Below are 25,087 nucleotides of genomic sequence, written 5' to 3' on the forward strand. Positions count from 1 at the left end.
GTGACTTTCTCAGAATGGGGCTTAGTTTGAGCATCAGAAACCTGAAAAGGATAGTGGGGCCTGTAATCCCAGCACTTGGAAGGCTGAGGCAGGAGGATTGCCTCAAGTTCAAGGCCAGTCTGGGTTACAAAGTCAGTTGAAGGCTCAGCCTGGACTATATAGCAAGACCTTGTCTCAAAAAACAAAACAAAACAACCCTGAAAAGTAAAACCTTAAACAAGACAGTAGTTTATCCTATTAGGCCGGCTCAAGAATCACCTTATAATAGACAACTAAATTAGACAGAAATCCATATACAGCCAGAGAGGGACTGGGCCCACAAGGAAGTCAGCATAGAAAAATAAAGACATCAGGAGTATGGCTGAGGGTGTATCTGAAGGGAGCCAGGCTTCAGGATGGAGACGCAATGGCAATGCTTTCGAGGCTCCCTGAAGGATAAACAGCAATTTGAGACCATATTGTAATTTGCACCACCTGGTCCAGTAAGTCTAGTTAGGCATCAGACATCCAGCTGGGAGACTAGAACATCTGGACCCATCCCATTCCCCCAAAATGCCTTTGTTCTTTCTATGTCAGAAGTTACAGATAAGCTAAGGTTAATGATGCCCACCATGTACCCTTGCTACCGCCTCTCTTCCCTATCAGATCAGTATCAGCTAAGTGGCTCTACTTATGATCAACCATGTTGTACCCATGCTGTGACTTTGCAGTATAAAATACCCGTGACAAATGGCCTCAGTGGCCTCCTACTCAGGACGCCCTCCCAGAAATCCAGGAGCTATTCATCTTCTTATTTCCAGTGAAATTCTCTTAACTTCCTCCCTCACTCACAACTTCATTCCTCGATGTTGTGAGACCTCACAGTGGGTGCACATCTGACATCTAATGGGCCAGGAGTTATATTTTTTCCTATATCAACCTCGGTGCCCTATCCACATCTTACCCTCACCCACCTGGCATGTTCCCAAGTGATCCTCGTCCACACACCCACCACCCTCCTTGGAAGACCACTCAGCCAGCAGCATACATGGCATACTCAATACCACGGGGCAGTCTTGAGCCAACAATGAAAGGAAACTGGAGGACAAATGCCTCAGCCTCCTGAATCCCAGCAGTAGGGTCATTCTGAGGCACGGTCCACAGTCTCCAGAGGTCCCCAGGGAGAGTGAGGCCCAGGGGCCCACAGCAGTCACCTGCACACCATCACACCCCGTACCCCTCTCCTCTCCCCGGGTCACTTGCCCACTTCCCTACCAGTGCCTCCTGGGATTGACTGCCAAACAAATGGCTCACCCTGGAATCCTTGACTCAGTGGGAGCAAGGGAAGCAACTTTACACCAAGCAATAGTGCATTGTAGGTGTCAGTGTGGCAGGACCCTGCTATGGTTTGAATGGATGTGCCCCTCCAAAATTCACGCTGGATCTTAAACCTCAAGGAGGACCACACGAGGGGGTGTTGAAAAGTGATGAAGTCATGAGGGCTCTGCCCTCAGAAACATATTAGACAGAGGCTCCTGAGGCTTCTGAGAGCTGCCTGGCCTTTCCTGATGGCCACCTCTTCTGCCACGTGAGGGCACAGGACCCATCCCTTTCTGGCCCCTGCTGCTGTGGAAGAGGCAACAAGAAGGTACCATCTTGGAAGCAGAGCACAGCCTCAGCAGACATCACGTTCCAAATCTTTGATGTCAAATTACCCAGCCTCCAGAACTGTAAGATGTACATTTCTATTCTTCATAAAGTACTTGTTCTTGGGTATTTTGTTGTTGTTTGAGAGAGTCTCGCTATGCAGTTCAGGCTGGCGTTGAACTCACTATATACCCCAGGCTGGCCTTGATTTCATGGCAATCCTCCTGCCTCAGCCTCCTGGGATTACAGGCGTGCACCACCACGCCTGGCTTTATTTTTATTTTTTTGGTGGCACTAAACTCAGGACCTCCTGCATGCTAGGCAAGCACTCTACCACTGAGCTACCCGCTAGCTGACACAGGGCTCCCAGGAATGAACTCTGTGACTCAAGGCTTCCAATATATTACTGATGAACTGATTGCCTGAAATGGCACACAGGAAGTCGCTAGCAGTGACAGGGCCAGATGCTAGGTCTCCCCTACCCGGGGGGGGGGGGGTCTCCACCACCTGGACTGTCTCCATGGGGAGCAAATCTGACAATAGGTGTCCCGACCAGGCTCCGCTGCTCCAGGCTTCCAGCCTCCTGCAAACTCAGGTAAAATGCAGCGTTCTTGGCTCATCTCCCAGGGGGGTCGTGAGCATTAATTAGTTACCACTGGTAAGTGCTCCAAAGATGTGGGGATGCGGTACACAGCAAGTCATTAGGCCTCTCCACAGCACTATGCTCTACAGCCTGGGAACTGCTAATTGAGAAATAATTAACCCCTCAGGATGCAGAGCACGCCTGCCTGGCTGTTCTGGGATTGGAAGGGATGTAACCATGTGCATGGGGAGCTGAGAGAAATAAAATCTACCTTGGATTTTTGGATTCCAAAATAGTCCAAAAATGATTTGGTCCCACCCCCAAAGAGGAGGAGTGGGAATAATGGCTGGGATTGTGTTCCCTGAGGAAAGCCCCACCCACAGTGCTAGGCCACGGAAGCAAAGCAGGGCTCTTGGGTCAAAACTCAGATCCAGTCAGCTCTGCGCAGCCGCATGGATGTGGGCAGACACTAGCCCTGGGCTGGGACTGAGCAGCATTGCCCTCACCTTAAGATCATGACGCTAACACGCATCTGCCGGCTCTTGAGCCGCCTCACCGCCTTTCCTGTGGGCGGGCCAGTCCAACCCACTAGGCACGGTAGAGTCACTCTGGCGGAGCCCATAAAATATTAATGTCCAGGCCCATCCCAGATCGACAGTCACCCCTGGGTGGGGCCGGGGCTGTGCACCCCGCCCCCCCATTCCAGCGCAGCTGAGGCTGAGCCACTGCTCCTGCCTGTGGGCCAAGCGCTGTTAGGAGCTGTGGGAAGTAAGATGCAAACCAAGATGCGGCACTCCCAATACCTACAAGCCGCGGCTCTCCCTTCCTTCAGGTCTTTGCTGACCTGCTCACCTTCTCAGCTGGCCGAGATGGCTCCCGCCCTTAATCCCAGCTACCCTGAGGGCTGAGGCAGAAAGATCACAAATTCAAAGCCACTCAGGGCAATTTAGTGAGCCTCTGTCTCAACAATAAATAAGTTAAGTAAATAAACACATAAATAAATGGCCTGGAGATCCAGCTCAGCAGTAGAGTGACCCTGATTTCAATACCAAGTAATGAAAAAATAAAATAAAAAGTGAGTGAGACGCTCCGTAATCATCCCCCTTTAAATTGCAGCCACACCACCTGCCCCTACTTCATTCTCCTTCCTTCCAACTTGTCCTTTTTTTTTTTCCTTTCTTGGGGGGTGTATCAGGAATCAAACTCAGGACCATTGCACTTACCAGGCAAGTGCTTGTGCTGCTGAGCTATATCTCTAGCCCTCTAACGTTTAAAGATCAGATCTTTACCTAAAATTTGTATTTTTTTATTATAGATTTTTTTGCTTCAATTTTGATCTCTTAAAAATTAATTGTATCAAAGTTCTTTTTTTTTTCAAAGTTCTATTTGTCTTTCAATCACTAAATTCTTTTCTGCCCTCTTCCCTGGCCCGCATAAATTTCGGGCAGCGGGAATCGAACTCAGGACCTTGCGCTTGCCAAGCAAACGCTCATACAGCTGAGCTATATCCCTGACCAGCCCGCGTAAATTTCACCATACCCATTTATGGACTCTTTCCTTTCTCAAGAATGTAAACTTAACTGAATACAGGGAATTTTGTCTGTTACATTCGTTTCACTATGCTCAGTGTCTGCAAAGTGGCTGGCACAAGGTAGCAGCTCAAAAAATATTTTGTGAAAGTTTGAATTTTTGTTTTTTTAAAAATCGTTTTGGGGCGGGCGTGGTGGCATACGTCTGTAATCCTAGCTCTCACGAGGCTGAGGCAGGAGGATCCTTGTGAGTTCGAGACCAGCTTGGGCTACAAAGTGAGCTCAAGGCCAGCCTGAACTGCATAGCAAGACCCAGTCTCAAAAAAAGACAAAAACAAAACAAAACAAAACAAAAAAAAACAACCAAAAACTGTCTTGGACACTGTAATAAAGGTGTCATGCTCAAACTGTTACACAGTTTTAAAGTTATTCACATTAAAAGCCTGGTAAGTCAGACAGGGAACTAGAAAGGACGCTTGGGGGTTGTCATGATCACCAGCCTTCCTCCCACACGGAGAATGGGGACGGGGAGTGACAGTAGGCGATGACACCAGACTCAAATCTTTGGCGGTTGACTTTAACCATAGAGTTAAGCCTCCCTAAATCCTAGAGGGCACTTCCGGGACGGTAATCTATCCATTGCTACCCAGGACAATCTATGAACTAGGAAAGAGCTGGTTTCTCTCTCAACTTCCGTAAAACCTAACCAGGGCATCTAGAGAGAGGTGGGGCCAGAGCGTCCCACTCTATTTCCGTACCCGCAGCCTGGGATTGGCTAGTTGCGTGGGAGGCGGGGCTTAGGGTGGGCAGGCGCAGGCGCCCTGGCCCCGCGCGGCGGACACTCTCGCTGAGACTGTAGTTGGTGAGCGTGGGTGGTGGTGGGTCCTGAGTGGGCCACAGGAAGGAGGAATGAAGGGAGAACCTAGTTGTGGGCGCGGGGGCCCAGGACGCGGTGTTCGTGTTCCCACGTGCGTCTGTACTCGGAGTGGCGGCTGGGTTGTAATCACATAGACCGTGATAGCGTTCCGCTCCTGCTCTAGGCCTCCTCTGCCGTAAAGAGAGCAGCTCTTCCTACCTCCTCCAACTAGGTAGCCGTGAGAGGGGCGGGGTTCCCAGGGTGGGCAAGCAGGGCGGGGTCGGGGTGGGGTGGCTGGAGCAGTCAGCCAGGTGGAGGCCGAGCCGCTCTGGAGCCTAAGGTGGGGCTGCCTTGCTGCTCTGCAGCACGGTCAGGATGGAGGCTTTGCGGGGTTTGGAAGCTGGTTCCTTGCCCTCCAGGTTACCCTGTGCCCATTTCAGTCACTGTAGTGACTTCACGTCTCAGAACCTCCCTTTTCTGTAAGTTGCGCCCAGTTATAACAGCAGCAAACCCTGTGTGCCGGGCCCTCTAAACGCATGTGTGCAGCTCTCCTGATTGGACTGAGGATGGTCGGGAGGCTAAACGCTTAGAAAAGACGTGAGCTGGAGGGCCTGATTGCCCCACACAGAGCAGGTACTGGAAAACTTTAATGACTCAGGATTGTTGCTAGTCCGAAGCACTGGACCACATTAGTTATTATATTCGTGGTATCGGGATAACCTTAAAGAATAATACAGTGGACCTTTGACTTAATGAATTCAATTTGTCTCGAGGGCTGGTTGTAAGTCAAGACTATTTTTCCCATAAGAAATGATGGAAATACCCATAATGGGTTCTGAACCTTCCAAAGCACCCCTTAACTAACATTTTCATAATAAAAAGAGTTGTGTAATGTGTACAGTTTATCAGACACGCTGGGCGTGGTGGCACATGCCTGTAATCCCAGCACTGGTGAGGCTGAAGCAGGGGGGTTGTTGGGAGTTTGAGACCAACCTGGGCTACAAAGTGAGCTCCAGGCCAGCCTGTACTGCATAGCAAGACCCAGTCTCAAAAAAAAAAAAAAAAAAAAATTACCAGATACACCAATACTTTTCCAGTGTATTCACCAAAAAGTTATAAAATGTGCCTACTTTACTAGAAACAACCATTTCATACTGTACTCACCATTTAAGTTGATGTATTTGATTTGCAGGAAGGGAAGATAAATGCAGTGAGGTTATTGTTTGGAAGGAGAGTCCCCTTCCATAAGAATATCAGGAATCTGGCTCTCTGGTATCCTTTCTCTCGTTAGGAGAGTCTGTAGCCCAGTAGGACCTGCTTCTGGCTCACTAGGTCTCAATCTTTTCAGAACTAAAAAGTGGTCTAAAGTTGTTGGTTTCTGTCTTTTCTTTAACTCTGTTCTGTATTATGACATGACATTGTCATTAAGCAAGTGAATGCAATGATTGGCTTTCTCTCTGGGTGAGTCTTCTCTACAAATGTTTGTAGCTCTGTCCATTTTTTCAGGATTTCCTTTATTTCAGAAAATTTTGCTGCACTGATTCTTGATACTCCCTGTCCTCTTCAGAAAACGCCTCAACTGCCTTTCTCTATTGCTCAGCCAGAAGTTATTGAAGTTCCTTTGTAGACAATTCCTCTGAGTGTTCCTCCACTAGTTCCTCAGCATCACCACTGTCTACCTGCAAGTCTAAGGACTCTGCTATAGGGAGAGTGTCATCAACCACAGGGTCAAATGAAGGCTCAGGCTCCTCTACACAGCCTTCAAAGTCTCTCTCCTGTATAACTTTAGTCCACACTTTCTTCCAGGCAGGTCTTAGTGTCCTTAGAGAGACATTGGTCCAGATGGTCATCATTTAACCCCACATAAGAAAAAATGTTGTAATGTTCCTTCCAGAACTCTTTAAGGGTTAAACCTGTATCTGTGACCATCTGAAAACAGTTCAGAAACGGTTCCTTGGTGTATAGCTTCTTAGAGTTAGCTATAACCTACTGGTCCACAGGCTGCAGTAGAAGAGTTGTATTAGGTGGGAGGAACCCAACTGGGAGCCATGGGAGTTCTTCAGCTAGTTCTTCCAAATCTCATGGGTGAACAGGAGCATTGTCCATTGCCTTGAGTGGTAAACCTTTGTCCTCTAGATATTTCTTAACCATAGGACAGAAAGCCTCCCTGAGCCACTCAAGAAAGGGTACTCCTGTTACCCAGACTTTTGCTTTAGCTCTCCACATAACCCCCAGCGTATTCTTCATGAGTTTATGTTTTCTGAACACTCTAGGGATCTTAGAGTGATAAACCAAGAGTGGTTTTATCTTAAGGTTATCACTTATTGGCACAGCAGTAAGGTTAGCCTATCCTTCATAAGCTTGTGGCCTTGCATTTTCTTTTCTTTCTGGGTAATGTACGTTCTCTGGGCCATTTTCTTCCAGAAAAGGCCAGTTTCATCAGAGTTGAAAACCTGATGAGAGCAAAAGCCATTTGTCTGTCATCATTTTGAAGTGGTATATGTAATTTTCAGCATCCTTTTTATCAGCACTGGCTGCTTCACCATGCCTAGTTATGCTATGAACTCCAGTTCTCACTTTAAAATTGTGAAACCATCCCTTACTGGCACAAAATGCTTCACTCATCATTCACTGATGGATTGTCCTTTATAAGATCTGCATTAATATGCCTGGCTTTTTCACAAATTACACTCAGGTAGTCTATAACCTGCCATCTACCTTTTGTTTTGTTTTGTTTTCATCTGCCTTTTGTTTATCCATACTTTCTACCTTGTCTCACACTGTTGATCCTGATTTACTAATTTGAGTAACACCTTTAGCAACACTGGCTTCTTTATACAAGTCTTTGCTCTGTAAGATTGTTGAGATGGTGGATTTCAACATGCTGTACATATCAGTAACTCAAATACCACTCATATTTCTCCACAGTTTCCTTCTTTCCAATTTTGATTGCTCTCTTTACCTTTCCTTCCTTCCTTAGCTTCTTTTCTAGCTTTTTTTGGGGCCATTTTGATACCAGTAATTGTAGCAGTTATATAAAGCACTGACTGAAATCATACCCACAGACACATGCATCTGGGCTCAGACTGATGCTTACATATGCTTTTCTGGCATCGTGAGTCTTTGCAACCATACAGGCAGCTGGCATTCAGGTCATAAGTCTTTGGTCATAAGTGAAACCTAAAATTCTGGTTGTAATCCAGGTTGTCTGCATGTGGGACTGGTCATAACTCGAGGGTCCAGTGTACTAATCGCTGCATATGGTGGCACACGCCTGTAATCAGAGCACTGGGGAGGCTGAGGCAGGAGTATCACTTGAGTTTGAGGCCAGCCTGAACAACATAGTGAGACCCTATCTCAAAAGACCAAAAATAGTAATCATTCTGTTTAAGCAGAGGGGTTTGAACTGAGACCTATGTGTATTTGGTGGGGGGAGGGTCTTAAAATTTTTACCTAAGTTTTCCAGGTAGTTATATCATTGTGTCTCTTTCCTCTTTATTTAATAATAAATTTGACCAAGAAATAGGAATAACCTAAATAATAGGTATTGTGCTAGAAGATCCTGAAATCTAACGAAGTAGGAAGCCTCATGAACACAGTTTCACAGAGCATGAAACAGGATATAATCCCAGTGCCTGACATACAGTGTCTCAATTTGGGAGATTGAGGAGGATCAGAAGTGTGAGGCCAGTGTGGGCTATATAGCAAGTTCAAGGCCAGCCTGGACTACAAAGAGCTGGTCTCAAAAAAGTTTTCTTGGCAGTGATTCCAGTACAGTATTCTCTGAGGGGGTGTGTGCAGAGGGAGCACAGGGAAGGAAGTAATGCCCTCTTTGGAACGTGTTGGAGAAGGAGTAAGTGGACCTTGAAGGGTGAGTTGGAGTCACTGGGTGTTGGTGGAGGTTGCCCTATTCTGGGAATGATGAACAGTTCGGAGCATTTTAGGGAAACGGTAGGGAAAAGACATGTTGGTCTCAAAATATGAAAAGCTTTGATGCCATTCTGAACAAACTATAGTGGGGATCCTTTCTTCCTTCACTGCACTGTTCTCTGAACTGTACTCAGTCACATGCCTCCCAGCCTTTTCATATTTGTACCGTGCACAGGGGTAAATGAGGAGACTGCCTGTGGTAGAAAAGGAGCAGTTAGTGGGTCTGAAGATGTTAGTGTTCAAAGCTTCGAAGCTGAGCAACATCGGTAACTTCAGCATTCTGCTGGGGAGTCTGGCTCCTTGGACTGTGCTGAAAAGTAGAGGTATTCGCTAACTTTGGTGATATAAACCAGCCTTAAAAGCGTTTATACTTTTGAGTTCCTTCATTCCATTCTTGAAGTATATCCCAAATATATAACAAAAGAGAAGAAAGCCATTGTAGCTTATGTATAATAAAGCCAACCACTCTAGGTGGTAGGTGAATCATTTTTTTGTGTAGTCCCTCGTGGAAGGTTGAACTTGCATCAGAAACTTGTGAATGTCTTGTAAAACCACAAAGAAACATTCTTATTCATTGAGCAGCATCTAGGACAGCCTACCACCTGCTGAGGATGTCATGGTGAGTGGACTGGTCCTTCCTTTGCAGGGCTCAGTGTCTGGAGAGAATCCGGCAGCCAGATGAGCCACTGCTCCAGGCAGTGGCTGGTGTTTGACAGGGGCCAGTGGGCTGCTCAGGGGCCAGTCTTCTGAGATCTGGGCAATGGGACAAGGGTATCAGTCCCAAGGCCTGGAAGATGAGTAATGAAGGGACAGGCGCTGTGTTTAAGAGTGAGCACAGTGTAGCTGAAGCAGGGAGCTGAGCCTGAGGGGCCCAGCTGACAAAAAGGATGGGGATGCATGTGTCTCCAGAAGGTCAGAAGCTTACGCCTCATTCTCAGGGCAGCGGGAAGCTATTTCCAGCAAGAAAGGCTATTACCCATAGTGTGTTGGATGCCTCTCTGTGGCTGTGGTGTAGAGAATGGGTTGGGGAGGGCAGGAATGCAGCCCTGAGGCCTGTGCATGGGGAGGCTGTTGCAGCAGCCCAGCGGGGAGGTGACGGCAGCCTGTACCAAGCTGCAGGCCATGGAGCTGGTGAAGGGCAGGAATGACAGGGCCGAGGGCTGATGAATTTTTTGAAAAAATGGAAGGGAAGTAGTGCTTTGATGTGCTAGGATATTAGAAACTGAAGCATTCCCATGGCTGTTTGGAAGTTTGCTGGAGGCCAGACCAAGAGGCTGCTGTGGTATCAGGACCCCGTTAACATCACTCCCATGCCCCGTTTCTCTCCAGGTGCTGTGATCCAGTTCTGGGTGCCATGGAAGGGTTGCTGACAAGATGCAGAGTTGGGTCCAGGCTGGCCACCAGTACTCCCCAGCTCTCCAGGTCCTTTCCCCATAGGTGTCAGCACTGTGCCCCGGCAAGAGGGCAGCGCCTGGTATTGTCCCGCATGTTCCAGCCACAGAACCTGCGGGAAGACCAGTTGCTGTCCCTGGAGGGCAGGCCTGGCAGTCTGACGTGTAAGAGCCAGCGGTTGATGTTGCTGGGAGGCCTGATCCTCCCGGCAAGCCCAGGCTGTTACCACCTCCTGCCCTACACAGTCCGCGCCATGGAGAAGCTGGTACGGGTGATAGACCAGGAGATGCAGGCCATTGGGGGCCAGAAAATCGACATGCCCAACCTCAGCCCAGCAGAGCTCTGGCAAGCCACCAGCCGCTGGCAGTTGATGGGCAAGGAGCTCCTGAGGCTTAGAGACAGGCATGGCAAAGAATACTGCTTAGGACCAACTCACGAGGAAGCTGTTACGGCCCTGGTCGCCTCCCAGAAGAATCTGTCCTATAAGCAGCTTCCATTCCTGCTGTACCAGGTGACAAGGAAGTTTCGGGATGAGCCCAGGCCCCGCTTTGGTCTTCTCCGTGGCCGCGAGTTTTACATGAAGGATATGTACACCTTCGACTCCTCCCCAGAGGCTGCCCGGCAGACCTACAGCCTGGTATGCGATGCCTACTGCAGCCTCTTTAACAGGTTAGGGCTGCGATTCATCAAGGCTCAGGCAGATGTGGGCAGCATCGGGGGCACCATGTCTCATGAGTTCCAGCTGCCAGTGGATGTTGGAGAGGACCGGCTTGTCATCTGTCCCAGCTGCAGTTTCTCGGCCAACAAGGAGACTCTAGACTCGTCGCAAACAAACTGCCCTGCCTGCCAGGGCCTTCTGACTGAAACCAAAGGCATTGAGGTGGGGCACACATTCTACCTGGGTACCAGGTACTCCTCCATTTTCAATGCCCAGTTTGTCAATTCCCACGGCGAACTATCCCTGGCTGAAATGGGGTGCTATGGCCTCGGTGTGACACGGATCTTGGCCGCTGCCATTGAAGTTCTCTCTACAGAAGACTGCATCCGCTGGCCCAGACTTCTTGCCCCTTACCAAGTCTGCCTCATCCCTCCTAAGAAGGGCAGCAAGGAAACAGCGGCCACAGAGCTCGTAGAGCACCTGCACGACCACATCATAGAAAGTGTGCCTCAGCTCCAAGGGGAGATCCTGCTGGACGATCGGACCCATCTGACCATTGGAAACAGACTGAAAGATGCCAACAAATTTGGCTACCCCTTTGTGATAGTCGCTGGCAAGCGGGCCCTGGAGGACCCTGCACATTTTGAGGTTTGGTGCCAGAACACTGGTGAGGCAGTCTTCCTCACTAAAGAAGGAGTCATGGAGCTGCTGGCCCAAGTGCAGGTTGTCTGAGTGCCTCGTGCTGTCACTGCGTTTCCTACCCCTTCCCTGGGCATTAGTCCAGAAACAGGGCAGCTCATGAGGGTTATACCATCGCAGGAGAACCAGTTTTATCTACTCATTTGCTCAGATTATTTGTATATGAAGTCTTTAACCTGATCACTTTCATTAAGCTAGCTATGCACCATGTACCAGTCCTTTGTGGAAGCAGGAGTCTGAGAGGCAGGAAAGGCCAAGTTCTCATCCTGGCCCTTAGGCAAGTCCCTTCCCTTCTCAGCAACTTTCTCATGTGTAGGACAGGAATGGCTGAAGGGCAGAGGTCCCCTCACCACACTCCATCCCTCCCGCCAGTCTACTACGGGCCTCTTACTGCATTCAGCCCAGAGAGCAGGGCTGCCAGCCCTCCCCCACTGAGAAGCTGAAAATCAGGAGATCCCCTGCCTGCTGCAGTTTCAGTTTCCCTATGTGTAACATGAGAGAATGTAACCAGATCTGTAAAGTCCTTACAGCTCCCCATAAAGTTAACAGTGGCCTGGTGGCCCAAAAAGTGCCTCCAGAGTCCTGGCCCTACTGAGGTGGCTGAAGCACTGAGATCATGTTCTGTTGATTGAATAAAATCATTGGAATGAGCTTTTCATGTTAACTTGAAACATGAAATATTGGCTATTTTAACAGCATCCAATAACTTACTACTTTTTATTCTTTTTCTGCTATGTTCACAGTCAAAAAAGGAGCGGGCAGCTGGAAAGGTGTTTCAAACCATTTCTTCTCACAGCTGTTGGGCAGCAGGCTTCAACCCCACAGTAACTTTGTCCTGGGTGCAGCATTGGATCCCAGAGCCACACCAGGGGGTGACTGTTGAGAGTTGTCTATGTGAATTCTGTGGGAAGCTGGCAACAGGCCTGAGCTACCACGTCAACTGAAGCTGGCTGCTTCAGTTTTGCCTGCTAGATTAAGAACATAACCAGGTCCCCACATGTCCAAACCCAACAAGAGTGTCCAGGCCAGGCTAAAGCCACTCCTGAAACCCTGCCTGGTGGCTTCTGGAATTGATTTTTTTTCCCTCCACCTCACACAGCCCAGATCAGTTTCTTTTTCTGCAGGTATGGGTCTGGGTGGTCTTGTCCATCATTGTGACATTTCTAGGGCACCTCAAGGCCTGTCCTGACAACTGCCCCACTTGTGACACAGCTGCCTGACAGCTGTTCCAGCCCCTGCTGATCCTGCTAAAGTAACCCCACCCCCAAGCACACCCACCTGGTTTCTTAGCGCATGATCGACCAAGCTCAGGACTCCCCGGGCTCCCTTTGCACCTCTGGATCCCACTGAGTCCTTCAGATTCTCAGGCCAGGAGAGGGTTCTGAGAGCAAGCTCAGAAAGGGCAGATCACCAGGGAGAGGGGTTTGACCTTACTGCATGGTGGAGTCACCTGCGTTCTCCACAGATGATGGTCCCATGGAATATGGCCTGGCCGTGGGGAGGGTTCCTGGGGTGACAGCTGCCACCTTGTTGAGCATTTTTTGGTTGCTTTCAGTGGGGTGTTAAGAGATTCATGCCAGCTCTCTGCTCCTAATGGTTCAGTTGTTGGGCCCTGCCATGTGCCACCGTGCCATTTCCAGGTCTTGACACCATGCAAGGCAGATGCTGTTATTTTATAGATGAGGAAACCTGAGGCTCTTTTAAGCAACTGCCTGAAGGTTACGCTGCTGATAACAGCTAGAATCTGGGCATGGGCCAAACCTGCCCTTTCCACTACATGGCTTGGCCTCTGCCTAGGTGATTTCAGTAAGCAAAACTGAATTTATGTCTATCTAAATCATTAGCCTCAAATGCATAAGAAATTAGAATTCATGCAAATGGCTCCTTTATGTAACATTTTTAAACTTCAAGTGAGTGCTCCATAAACTTGCTTATTTATGGAAGGCTAGCCTAATGGCACTTTTAAAAACCAGATGCCAGAAACAAAAAGCCGGTTCATTTTAAACTCCATAAATGTGCATGCCCTGGGCTAATTTGAGGATGACTTGGAGTCCTGGAACTTGAGAACAGAGAAGTTGAAGCCAGCGTCTCCAGCCCTGGATCACAGATGAGAGGCAGCCTGGAGAGGGCTGGCACTGCCACTCACTCACCATCTGATTAGCAAAGGCCAGGGGGCCCCTCTGCTCAGTCCTGCTGCAAGAAGAGAATGTACCCTGGCTTAGCCTTTGAGCTGCCAGTGCCTCAGAAGCTGCTGAAATTGGAACCTGTCCATCTTAATTTTGTAACATGAGACAACACAGGACAGTGATTCACCTGAGGTCAAGCTGAATGAAACCTAGGCATCCTGATCACAAAGCCAGGGTTTCTTCAAGTAGCTTGGAGCAGTATGATTTGGTGGGAAGCTCCGACAGAGCCTTGAAGAGGCGTAATCCTAGATTCACCACTTACTGGGGACATGATCTGAGACAGATTGCTTGCCCTTTGCTCATCTCAGATGCTTCCCTGGTAAATGCTTGTGCTAATGGTGCCTGCCTTGTAGGGCAGTCTGACAGAGCTCTTGTGTGAAATGCTTGACCCTTCACCTGCACTTCCCCAGGAGCTTGGGCATTGCTGTTAACTTTTTCTCAAAACCTGGATCTTGTTTCCTTGATAGGATGCTTTATAGCCTTCCCGGGAAAACAAGAACTAGGTTCATCTCACAGGAAAGAGAATTACTCAATGTACCTTACTTTCTCATTTCTGAACTTGCGGGTTTTTACCTCTTGCCATAAATTGATGAACTGGGATGCTGGCAGAGTAACAGGTAGAGGCTATATTTTCACTGCTCATTCCCTGAGGAGATCTAGGCAACTGGGAAACAGCAAAATTAATACTTTACATGATTAAACTCATCATGTAAACCAAGCTCAGAATGTAAATCAAGGGCTCCATTAATACTCTGTTTTAATGGAAGAAACACATGCAGGGCAGTCAGTAAAGGAACTTTGTGGAAATCTGTTGAAATAGCTCTTTTAACTGCTTGAGTGCCACGACTTAAGAGTTCCCAAGATCCATTTCTGTATTGAGATGCCTTGGGTTGTTAGGCATCCAAGAGTATCAGAGGTTTTATTTTAGTTAGGAAAAGGATGGGAAAATAATTTTCTGATGTTATTGCAAACTTCACTAACATTTGAAAAAAAGTCAAGATACTTACCTTAATGTAAAAGTCATGTGCATTATAGCGTAAGACCCCATTCTTGAGGTCAGAATCAGACCGCCTGGGCCATGTAACATCTATATGACTATGACAGACCCTTCCTCCCTGACTTCAGCTTCCTGATCTATAAACAGGACAGTGGTGCCTGGCACACAGCAGGAATTTAGTGAGTGGCAGCTGTCCTTTATTAACTGGCATTTTGTAGTAGGCAGGTGGGTGGTGCACCGTGGGCCTGCGCAAGGGGCTGGCATGTCATCTGCCATGTTCAGGCAGCATCCTGACATACCCACTCCTGTCAAGCCAGCCACTCTGGGCTGTTAATGGTTGTGCTTAATTGCCCTTGGCCAATTAAAACTGTTTAGGGCTAGGACAGGGCGCAGGAGACATGCTATGGGTAACAGTAACTGAGGACCAGCAGTCTGCAATGGCAGGGGCTCCCCCAGAAAGCTCATGAGCTCCTATTGATGTCAGGTGTATGGGGACTTGGTTACTGGATCTAGCCAGGATCTCTACCTACAGTGGATTCTTCTAGGCAGGTTGGTGACATTGCGTGACACAGTGAGTCCCAAAGGTAAGTTTGAAGTGAGCAAGGCAGGGTAACTGGGTGTTTTGCAAACTCCCAGGAGGCAACGTCGAGTTAGTAATCTGCTTATCTCCTGAAGCACTGAGTCCTGAACTCATGTCCTGCTCTGCTTTTTACTAGCTAGCTGACCTTGGTTGCTTAACCTCTCCTTGTTACTTTTCCTACCAGTAAAAGGGGGCCATGCAACTGCCTGCCTCCTAGAGCTGTGGAAGGGCTAAGTGAGCCCAAACACATAAAGCACCTACACTGCAGCCAACCTAGCAAGCTGCTCAGAGGCAGCCGCTGTGGCTCCTGAGCTGGGTCAGCCCGTGCTGCCCCTGCACGGTGCCTTTCCAAGGCTACTTCCTTCAGGGGCCTCCTACCATACCCCACCCCCAACCCTCCCATTTTATGGCCTGAGATGGGCGGCCTTTTTTTCTAGTCCTATGGTGGCAAAGCTATGGCATATGTGTTACTGTGTTTTCCTTTTAAGACAAAAGATGTACATGTTTAAACTGTTTTTCCTAAACTAAAACCTCAGGTACTTTGTGATAAATAAGTGGGTCTGGGGTTGCAGTTTGGCGCTCATCTCCGAAAGGTTCGCCATCACTGGTAGTCTGTTCAGAAGTAATCACTCCTTTCTTTAGGCCTCACTCAGGAGTTGTTTATGCACCAAGCCAGTAGTGAAAAAACGTTCACATCATTGTGCTATTGTTGAACCTGTTTTAGGCTTTGTATCCTGTAAGAATTTACCATGTTTTCCGGTTAGGGTCACTTCCAGCCATGTGACAAACAGATCTCTGTGTCACTGCATTAGCAAGACCAGAGACCAATTTGCACTGGTGCTGAGGAGGGGCAATGCTAGGCCCTGACGGTACAAGAACACATAGCTCAGGTTCCTTGATTGAGTTTACAAGAAGTCTGGGGAACCATCACGTAAACAGCGAGAGTGCAGTGTGTAAGAGTTGGGGCGGTGCAGGTCCCTGGGGACATACAGGTAAGGAGTCAAAGGCTTCCTGGAGAAGACAACAGGACCTGGTGGATGGTGGAAGGCTGGGCATTAGTAGTGGGAGGAAAACGGGTGGATGGAGGGGAGCAAGTGGAAGAAAGAGTGGCCCAGGCAGAGGCGCAAAGGTAGGCATGCATGGCAAGCTTGGAGAAGTCATAAATGAAGCATTTGCCACGGGACAAGCTCTGTCCATGTGCTTCACAAAGATGAATCATTTAACCCTCACAGTTCCTGCAGTAAGCAGGTACTACTGTCTTGCTCCAGATGCAGATAAGGATACAAGGAGCCTAAGCAAAGAGCCCATGACTTGCAGCTAATGTACTGTGGGGCTGGAACTGGAACGTAGGCAGTGCAGCTCCTGGGCTGAGACCCTTAGCTGCTGTACCTCATGCCCCATGACTGAACTGTGTCCAGGGCTCCAGAGGCTGCAGAAGAAGCTGCAGAGGTGGCCTGGGTATCCAAGAATGCCAGTGAGGCCAGGATAGCCACTGAGCGCTCAGAGGAGGGATGAGGACAGACTTGCTTGTGGCTGTGTTTTTCACTGGGGTCAGATTTATTACATGCAGGCAGCAGCGCGACCTTGCTGGCAGACTGCCAGGCGAGGGACAGGATAAATGCCTGCAGAGGAAACCAGGTAAGCAGGGAGGGCGAAGGCAGGGTCTGGAGTGGGGCGCAGGGCTGAGCCTAGCTCTGACACTCACTAGTGCTGTGACTGTGTGCCTCCATTTGAATTTAGAAAATGGATCACAGCCCCCCGAGTTAGACAGCCCCTAACCTGTCAGGGTTAGATACGAGCATGTAGTACTGCAGGTCTGCGCAGTGCCTCACTCACTGCAGGTTTCAGCATATGGAGTCCTGGTCTGCTTCACTTGAGTCACAACTCCCAAAACTCAGTGCTCACCACAACATCCATTTCCCATTCTGTTACAGTGTGTAGCTGCAGGCCAGCGGCTCCAGCTCTGCTTGGCTCTGTTCTCCAGACTGGCACCCAAGCTGAGGGGACTGCCCTGCGTGGAAGATGGGATCTCACGACGGAGAAGATGCACCGCTCTTCACACTTGTGGCAGTGCTCCTGTCTCTCTGCACGGGTCGCAGGAGGGATGTGCTCTTCTGGAAATGGGGTGGGTACAGAGGGAAGGCATACAGCTACAGGTAAGAATATCCAAGATCCTCTCAGAAATGGGGCACAAATACATCCTATGACAGTGACCGACATGCAAAAAGATTTCCCAGTTTAATGTGTTTTGTTTTGTTTTTTTGGTCTTTTTGAGACAGGGTCTCGCTATGGAGTTCAGACTGGCCTTGAGCTCACTTTGTAGCCCAGGCTGGTCTCAAACAGTGACAACCCTCCTGCCTCAGCCTCCAGAGTGCTGGGATTACAGGTATGAGCCACCACGCCCAGCAGTGTTTTGTTTTTTTGAGACAGGGTGTTGCTATATGTTGCAAGCCAGCCTTGACTCAGTGATTCTCCTGCTTCACCCTCCCAAGTGCTGGGATTAAAGAGGTGCACCTCCACGCCCAGCAAGATTTTCTAGTTTAAATGGCCTAAAATCCTAGCCAGGTGCAGGGGTGTGCACCTGTAGTCAGTTGCAGCACTTAGGAGGGTGAGGCAGAAGAATCATTTGAGCCCAGGAGTTTGAGACCAGCCTGGGGAATATTGTGAGGCCCCATCCCAAACAGGCACACAATCCTCACATGTGAAAACTGGAATGAAAGTTGGAGGCCACTGTCCCTCACAGTTCTCATACTGCAGAGATGAAGAAATTGGCAGCGTCTGAGCAGTAGACAGAGACAGGCAGGGCCTTCCACGGTTCCAGCTGTCCCATAGTATACAGCTCCCCACACAGCTCCCTTCCATGGTGGTGAAACAACTGGGAACCAGGTCAGCTGAGCCTTCAGGCTTTAGAATTCCTCAGAGTTGGTTACTGCGCTGGAGGGGCATCTTCTTGAAGGCTTCTTGTGGCATCTGTCACAATGTCCAGAGTGGTATCCACAGGCTGGCAACTCACTCAGTCAGTTGCTGTGGTAAACGTGGCAGGTGGTTTCCTCACAGACACACTGCCGGGACATCACAGCCGGGTACAGAGCTGTGCCTCCCCTGAAGAGAGTAATGGCCAGAGAGGCCACAGAGTAGGGAAGTCAGCAGCTCCTTCCCCTGCTTGAGGCTAGGAAAGAATGTCCCCACAGGGACAGAACAAAAGTGCTGGGTTCTAGGAGTGTCTCCAGCTGTTCAAGATGGTGAGGAACACGAGGCAGGGACCTGGCTCGCATAGCCTGGCTCTGTCACTTTACCCGGTGCACCTTTCTCCCTTGGAGAAAATTCTTGCAAAAAGGAGAGGCCCCTACACAGATCAGAAATGCTGGAGTCAGGGCTTTTACAAAGTACCTGCAGTGGACACAAAAAACAAAGAGATGGGGTTAACTGAATTATAGTCTTAGTCATCCCTAGACTATCCCCAGAACATTCAAGGTGAAACTCTGGACATGGGTGAACATTAAAATGCAACTCTAGCATACTGTGTGGCAAATCAGCATGACATTCTCCCCCTTCCAACCTAGCCAGGACCTTTAGGCCAGTCCTCTAGCATCACGCACATCTGTAACTAACAGGACGTGGAACTACGAAGCATGCTTCCACTTGAGAGTCAGTGAGTGGCCAGGGTGAGCCAGGTCTCGTGCTGGAATTGCAGAGATTAAAAAGCAAACATGCAGAATCATGATCTTGCTCTCAAGCTCAGTGCTGAGGAAGGAGATAAGGAACCAGCAGAGACAGCGAGGTACAACTGTAGAAGCATCTGCGCAGTGTGGCTTTAGCCCAAGGGCCACAGTTCCCTCTTGAGGAAGAATCAGGGAAGACTTCCTAGAAGATACCATGTCTGAACTTGGCTTTAATTTGGGGCAGACGGGTAGCAAAAGCCAGGAGGTGCAGCTAACCAGAACACTGGCTGCTGCTAGGGCAAAAAGCAAAGGGAGTGAGGCAGGTTGAAGGTGGGCCTTAGTCTCCCAGGTCTAGGGTGCTGGCATCACCCAGTGGCCTGGTTCTGGACAGAAACTGTAGCTTGGCTCAAGATGGAGTTGCCCAAAACCAGTCCTGGATCATCTCTTACTATGGTAGTAATTTAGAAAGCAATCACTGCCAGTAGTATTCACATTTTCTGAGGGTATAAAATTAGTTTTTCTCCAAAGATCAATGTGTTTTCTGTTTAGAGTTCTTTATTTTTTGGAGATGGGGTAGGTACACCTCAGGCTTTTAAAGAAGTCTTGGTAATTTTCTGATAGCAGAGAAAATTAAAAGGGGAAAATCTGTCCGTAAACTAGGAAAAGGGAGATTTGGGACCAGAGAAAAATACCACTCAGAAAAGTACTAATCAGTTCTGGAGAACCTTCCCCACCTGCCTCCCAAGCCAAAGCAGAAGCACCCACGACCAGCGAGACACCAGGCCTGTCAGTACTTCCCCAGCTCCATGCAGTCTAATCCTGGCGCTCCAATTATCCCTTCCTACTTCAGCTTGCCATCAAACAGACACTTCAGATATGACCTAATAAATGTTCTCTGTGACCTCATATACCACCCCCAGGATAACGTTTAAGCTCCTCAGCAGGGCATTCAAGTATATGCTTTATGCCCTGTCCTAACTTAGCTCTTCAGCCTCCTTTCCTCCCATACCTACCCACCGTTTCCTCCAGTACACCGAAAAGCAGCCTCAATGTGTTTGTCTATAGAGGGCACGCTTTTACAGCAGCTGCTGCGAGAGACAACTGCCACATCTCACGTGCTGTTGACTGCTGATGCCCTCCTACAGCGGGGCGGCTTGGTACAATTTACAGGACACTCGAACTGCTATGCATTCGTTGATACTCAAGTGCTCAGAAGTGTGTAGGCAGGCATCATTATCTCATGCTAGAGATGAAGGAAGAGCCTCAGAGAGGCAGAGTATGTTCAGAGCTACACAGCAGTGAATACAGTCAGTGTCCTTTCCACTTAATAGTATCTCAGGACACAGGTACAGCTGGGAAAAGCAGGGCCATCTCAGGTACAAAAGCCAGACAGCGCTTTCCTCCTGAGGCCAGCCCAGTCACCCCCGCGTGTCTGGGAGGGCCATGGCTGCAGCACAACAAGCTGTCATCACCTCACAAACCTACCTGGCCACTGGCCCTGTCTAGCAGGCTGTGCCAGCCCTTACGGCTGCCACCCCATACACACCCCACGCCGCCCCAGTGCAGATGGGGAGTGCCAGGTAAGCACCAGGCAGAGGAATGAGAAGTTGGCTGTACTCCTGGACGGTGCCTGCTCAGCCCCACGAACTGCTCACCTGGGATGCTGCAGCACCTGCAGCAGGGTGCTCTTGGGAGGCACCTGGTATAGTTCTGTCCTGTCCTCATCCTCAAAGTAGACCTATAAGATTAATCAGAAGGAAAGGTCAGAGGCAAATAAAGTGCTTCATGGCTTACCAAACATATTGAAGAAGAGTTAAGAGATGGCACCTACTACTAGCCGAATACCTGCTGTACAAAGCTGAGGGCTGTGTGCTTTGCCTTCAGTCATCCCTATGACACTTCAGGAAAGGTTATGGTCAGCTCATTCTCCAGAGGCAGAACCAAGGGGCAGAGAAGGACTTTTTTGCCAGCATTACAGCTAAACAGATAACCCACAGATGCCCTGTTGTGTGGGATTAGAGCAGGAGCAGGACAAGGAGGATGTTCACATGGGTGGTTGAGCAGCACAGGTTGCAGATTCTGCACAGGATGAGTAACGTAACACACACACTCCCTAACTAGAGGCACTGAGAAGGACCAAAGCACTGATGCCCTCACCCAGTACTGACAGCACATCTACTGCCCTGCGATCTTGGCTTCTCAATACTATTCTCCACTAGAAAGGGCTCCTTGGGGGAAAAATGGGTGAATCAGGGCAAGGAAAGCACAACTTGAACCTAGGACATCTTGTGCCAGAAAGCAAGTGCTTTAAAAATGGTGATAAATCAAAAGGACACAGAAACAAATTTAAAGGGTTTCCCACTGGCCAACTCCAGGATAATCTGACCACAGAATAAACCATCATAGGGAACTGGAGGTACAGCTTCATGGTAGAATGCTTGCCTAGCATGTGCAAGGCCATGGGGACTGTGTTGGTTTGGGGTTTTTTGCAAGGGGAAACAACATAATACAGGATACATATTTTATAAGATTATTTATAATAGTCACCTAAAGAATGATATACGAGAGAGTACAGGAAATCTGTCCACACACTACAGACCAGGAATCCAGCCTGGGTCCTGCAATAATGTCCTGCATGAGTACAGCTGAAGACCTAGAGCTCATAACAATGCCTCCCACAAATCCAACTGGAGGCCCAGAGCCCATATAATATCTCATGCAGGCCTGTTTCATGGATCTACACAGGGAAGGCCCAAGGGTCAGTGGTGGAATCTAGTAAGTCTGTGCTAGTAGGATGAAGGATCTGTGCTAGCAGGCTGAGGGATCTGCACTGGAGCCAGGAAGCAACGCACAAAGTAAGAACCAGAGCTCCCCTAAAGTACCACAGCCATCCTCAGCAACACTGAGATCCCGAGCTCCTCTGATGATCAGGAAAGCTAAGTTCCCATCAGGAAAGCTAATGCAACAAGCTTCTTCAGGAGACTTGAACTGTGCACCTTCTTCCCCTCCAGAGCCAGGAAGCGATGCTCAGAGTGAGGACCAAAGCTCCCCCAGAGTGAACTAAAGCCATTCTTAGTGACAAGGTCCCAAGCTCCTTGGAGGATGAAAACAGCCAAGTTCATCAGGAATGCCAGCATGACAAGCTCCTCCAAGAAAACCAACAGCTCCTCACAGCTTCTCTCTACTTCCAACAGGCTCCCAACAGCCTTTCTCAGTTCCCAATGGCCTTACTACTTCTTCTCCAGTTCTACCTCTTATGTTGCTGGCAACAATCCCCAGGTGGGCCTCCCACACCCAGCACCACGCTTACTCAGTTCAGCTGGGGGTTATAAGTTGACCACCAGTGGTTAACCCACCACAAGGACCATCTCTAGTACTGCAAAAAAAAAAAAAAAAACCACCCCATAAAGTGAACAATCTTACTAGCAGATTATAACTCATTGAATACAAGAGGAGATCATAAATCCTCTGATAAAAACAAAAATGGTGAAGGTCTGAAGAACAATGGAATGTTTGTATCATTTCAAAGTACCTCCCTATAAAATATTCATTATTTTATACATATATATATATATAATATATATATATATTTTTTTTGTCTTTTTGAGACAGGATCTCATTATGCAGTTCAGGCTGGCCTAGAGCTCACTTTGGAGCCCAGGCTGGCCTCCAATTCCCAACGATCCTCCTGCCTCAGCCTCCAGAGTGCTAGGATTACAGGTGTGCGCCACCATGCCCAGCTAAATATTCATTATTATAAAGGCAAGTGAGTAACTGTCCAGTGGAGCAGCCTCGTTCAGGTGATTGGAGTGGACATCTCAGCGAATGCCCGAACGGGAACCAGGCAGCACCCACGGGACACAGAACACTACATCACTTCTGTGTTCTGCAATCCACAGATCAAGATCAAGCAGGCAGAAAAAAGTGTGCAGAACTGTGCTGTGCTGGGGGAAGCTCCAGGACGTGATCACTGAACACACTATATGCTTCTGAAAAGGAGCCAAGGGCTGGGAAGAACATTCCTGGGACAAAACAAAAACAAAGCCAGGTGTGGTAGTGCACATCTGCAACCCCAGCACTCAAGAGGCTAAAGCAGGAGGATTGCGAGTTCAAGGACAGCCTGGACTGCAGAGCAAGACCCTGTCTTCCCTAAAAAAAAAAAAAAAAAAAACTGCTAGCACAACCTGGAAAACGTGAATGAAACTTGAGAACTACCGAAGAGTAATGTCCCATTGTTAATTTCCTGATTTTGATGGCTCTTTTGTGATTATGAAGAAAAATATCATTGTAGGAAACATACACTAAAGTATTCAGGCTTCTGAGACATCAGTTGGCATCTTACTCTCAAATGATTAGAAGAAGATTGTTTTCTTTTTTAGTACTGAGGATTGATCTCTTTTAAATTTTAAGACAGGGTATCCCTAAGCTGGCATCAAACTTATGATCCTGCTGCCTCAGCTTCTCAAGTAGTTAGGATTACAGGCATGCAATACATGCCCAGCTAAAGATAAATTCTTCATACTGTACACTGTGATTATGTTTGAAAAAAACCCCATACTCCAATAAATATTATTCAGCCTTAAAAAGGAGGGTTTGGTGCCTGCTTGTAATCTTAGCACTCTGGGAGGCTGAGGCAGGAAGATGGAATGTGTGAGCCCAGACTGGGCAATTTAAGAGACTTAGCAAGAACTTGTCTCAGAATAAAAAAGTAAGAAAAGAGCTGAGCATGTAGCTCAGTGCAAAGGCACTGGGATCAACCCCCAGTACCACAAAAGAATAATAAAGGTTGACACATGCTACAGTGTGACATATACAACACGGGCGAACCTGGAGACACTATGCTAAGTGACATAAGTCAGACATAAAAGAACAAATATTGTACGATTCCATTCCTAGATGGTACCTACAGCAACCACATCCATAGAGACAGAACGTGCTGCCAGGGACTGACAGGAGAGGGGCATGCAGTTACTCTTCACGTTGGCATGATGGAAAGTTATACAGGTATGGCGCTGATGGTTCCAAAACCATGAAATTGTAATTAGGTGTATTTTACCACAATTTTAAAAAATGTGATGTCTATGCCTCAGTTCCCTCCCTTTAAAAAGTTTCATAATTGAACAAAATAGAACTTCTCTTACCTCCAGATTATCCGGGCAGTATTTTTGCTCTGAGTCCCAAGAGGGCGTTTCACCAAACATCACCATTAGATGATCAATAAACCTAAGGACACAGCATGTACTATGGGCATCAGTCACTCATGATCTCCTTTCCTACACCAGTCCCTGGACCCCATACCCAGAGATAGAAAGGTTTAGTCCATTTTGGCAGCACCGCCCAAAACGTGTCTGTGTATCATTTGTCCTCTGAGACAGTTTTATCAGAGTTAAAAGCATTTCTTACATTTAGCTACATTCAGCATTAACTCTATGAAACCATACGTTAAATGTACTATTTACATTTTTTCTAATATACACTTAATGACTATGTGTATACTACCTAAAATGATTTCATTCTTCACCAGTACTGTAGGCCACTCTTTGGTAGACACACTACTGCTACTAGCCCAGGCGGTATGAAGGTGAAACGTGGACCTGTCATCGCAAATCTAGTTAATAAAGGTTCAATCAGCTACAGCACAGAGAGGTCAGGCTGTGTGAAACCCTCTATTCTCTTTCCTCTTCAACCAAAATCTACCTACCCACCATTGTCAAGGCAGCAGGGAGAGACACAAGAAGAGTAGAGGCTGTTGGACAAGGAAGTACCTGGAGTCCTCATGAAAAGCAGAGATGAAGTCCGACTGGGCATATTCTGGGTACAGGAACAGCACAGGCCAGCTCAACCTGCCCCGGTCATCCAGACTCAGCCTGGCACCATAAGGGTTCTCAGAGCTGAGCCCATCCAGGAAAATCTCGCCTAGACCTTCTGAGGCGGTATCTTCATCCTCACCAGCAGCTTCGGATATGAGCCTGATGTTCCTGACCTGGGTCAAACACAGAAATGTAGACACCAAAAATTTTACTGTGTGGGGGCTACAAACCCATTTCACTGAAATAAACCCTAACGATGTGAGCTCCCGGATGGCCAGCTCCACAGGATTCCTCTTCAGTACCAGAGGGTGCTGTGGAGGAGGCACCATCTGTTTAACTCGCCTTTGCTAGGTGTCTCCTGTGCCAGAGGAGCTAGCTAGGCTTGTCCTCAAGCCTGTTTATGATCTAGAGGAAGACAGCACAGGAGGTACGACATGGAGCTGTGGACCTGTCCACAAGGATCGATACAGCCTGAGAGCAGAACGACTGGAAAATGGTAGGCCTTGAACAATGACTTCGAAAGGTAGCACAGGCAAGGGCACAGAAAAGATCAAGAGTGTAGCCTGTATACAAGCGACA

General features: G+C 48.3%; 2 protein-coding genes across 10 annotated transcripts in view; one reads left to right on the forward strand and one right to left on the reverse strand.

The window, feature by feature from the left end:
• Positions 1-4,528: 4,528 nt before the first annotated feature.
• Positions 4,529-17,265, forward strand: Pars2 (prolyl-tRNA synthetase 2, mitochondrial (putative)). Of its 7 annotated transcripts, XM_013521705.1 has the most exons (5): positions 4,607-4,826; positions 5,035-5,227; positions 8,358-9,143; positions 9,854-11,297; positions 16,971-17,265. In XM_013521705.1, the coding sequence occupies exons 3-5, from the start codon at positions 9,136-9,138 to the stop codon at positions 17,241-17,243; spliced, it is 1,725 nt and encodes a 574-aa protein (XP_013377159.1). In that variant the 5' UTR covers positions 4,607-4,826; positions 5,035-5,227; positions 8,358-9,135; the 3' UTR covers positions 17,244-17,265. The 7 variants fall into 7 exon arrangements, with proteins under 7 accessions (XP_005398570.1, XP_013377159.1, XP_013377160.1 ...); XM_013521706.1 differs by lacking the exon at positions 5,035-5,227; XM_013521704.1 differs by lacking the exon at positions 4,607-4,826 and having other exon boundaries at positions 4,860-5,227; positions 9,107-9,143.
• Positions 17,266-17,452: 187 nt separating this feature from the next.
• Ttc4 (tetratricopeptide repeat domain 4) overlaps positions 17,453-25,087 on the reverse strand; it is a 39,994-nt gene continuing 32,359 nt past the window's right edge. For 2 of the 3 annotated variants that reach the window (XM_005398518.2, XM_005398519.2), the window contains exons 7-10: positions 24,464-24,681; positions 23,840-23,921; positions 20,354-20,436; positions 17,453-18,426 (exon numbers count right to left, since the gene is read on the reverse strand). In XM_005398518.2, coding sequence (XP_005398575.1) covers positions 18,324-18,426; positions 20,354-20,436; positions 23,840-23,921; positions 24,464-24,681 — 486 coding nt within the window. In that variant the 3' untranslated portion in view covers positions 17,453-18,323. Of the gene's footprint in view, positions 18,427-20,351; positions 20,437-22,008; positions 22,075-23,839; positions 23,922-24,463; positions 24,682-25,087 lie in introns of those variants that run through there. The other variant, XR_001236700.1, reaches the window with a different exon arrangement.

The sequence above is a fragment of the Chinchilla lanigera genome, unplaced genomic scaffold (genome assembly GCF_000276665.1).
Source record: "Chinchilla lanigera isolate Chin_1 unplaced genomic scaffold, ChiLan1.0 scaffold00063, whole genome shotgun sequence".
Taxonomy (NCBI): domain Eukaryota; kingdom Metazoa; phylum Chordata; class Mammalia; order Rodentia; family Chinchillidae; genus Chinchilla; species Chinchilla lanigera.

What these genes read in the sequence shown, in the direction of transcription:
- Pars2 (XM_013521705.1), top strand. An exon ending in AGCTGCTGGCCCAAGTGCAG is followed by an intron (nt 11,298 to 16,970) that starts GTTGTCTGAGTG and finishes ATTCTGTTACAG; the next exon opens with TGTGTAGCTGCAGGCCAGCG.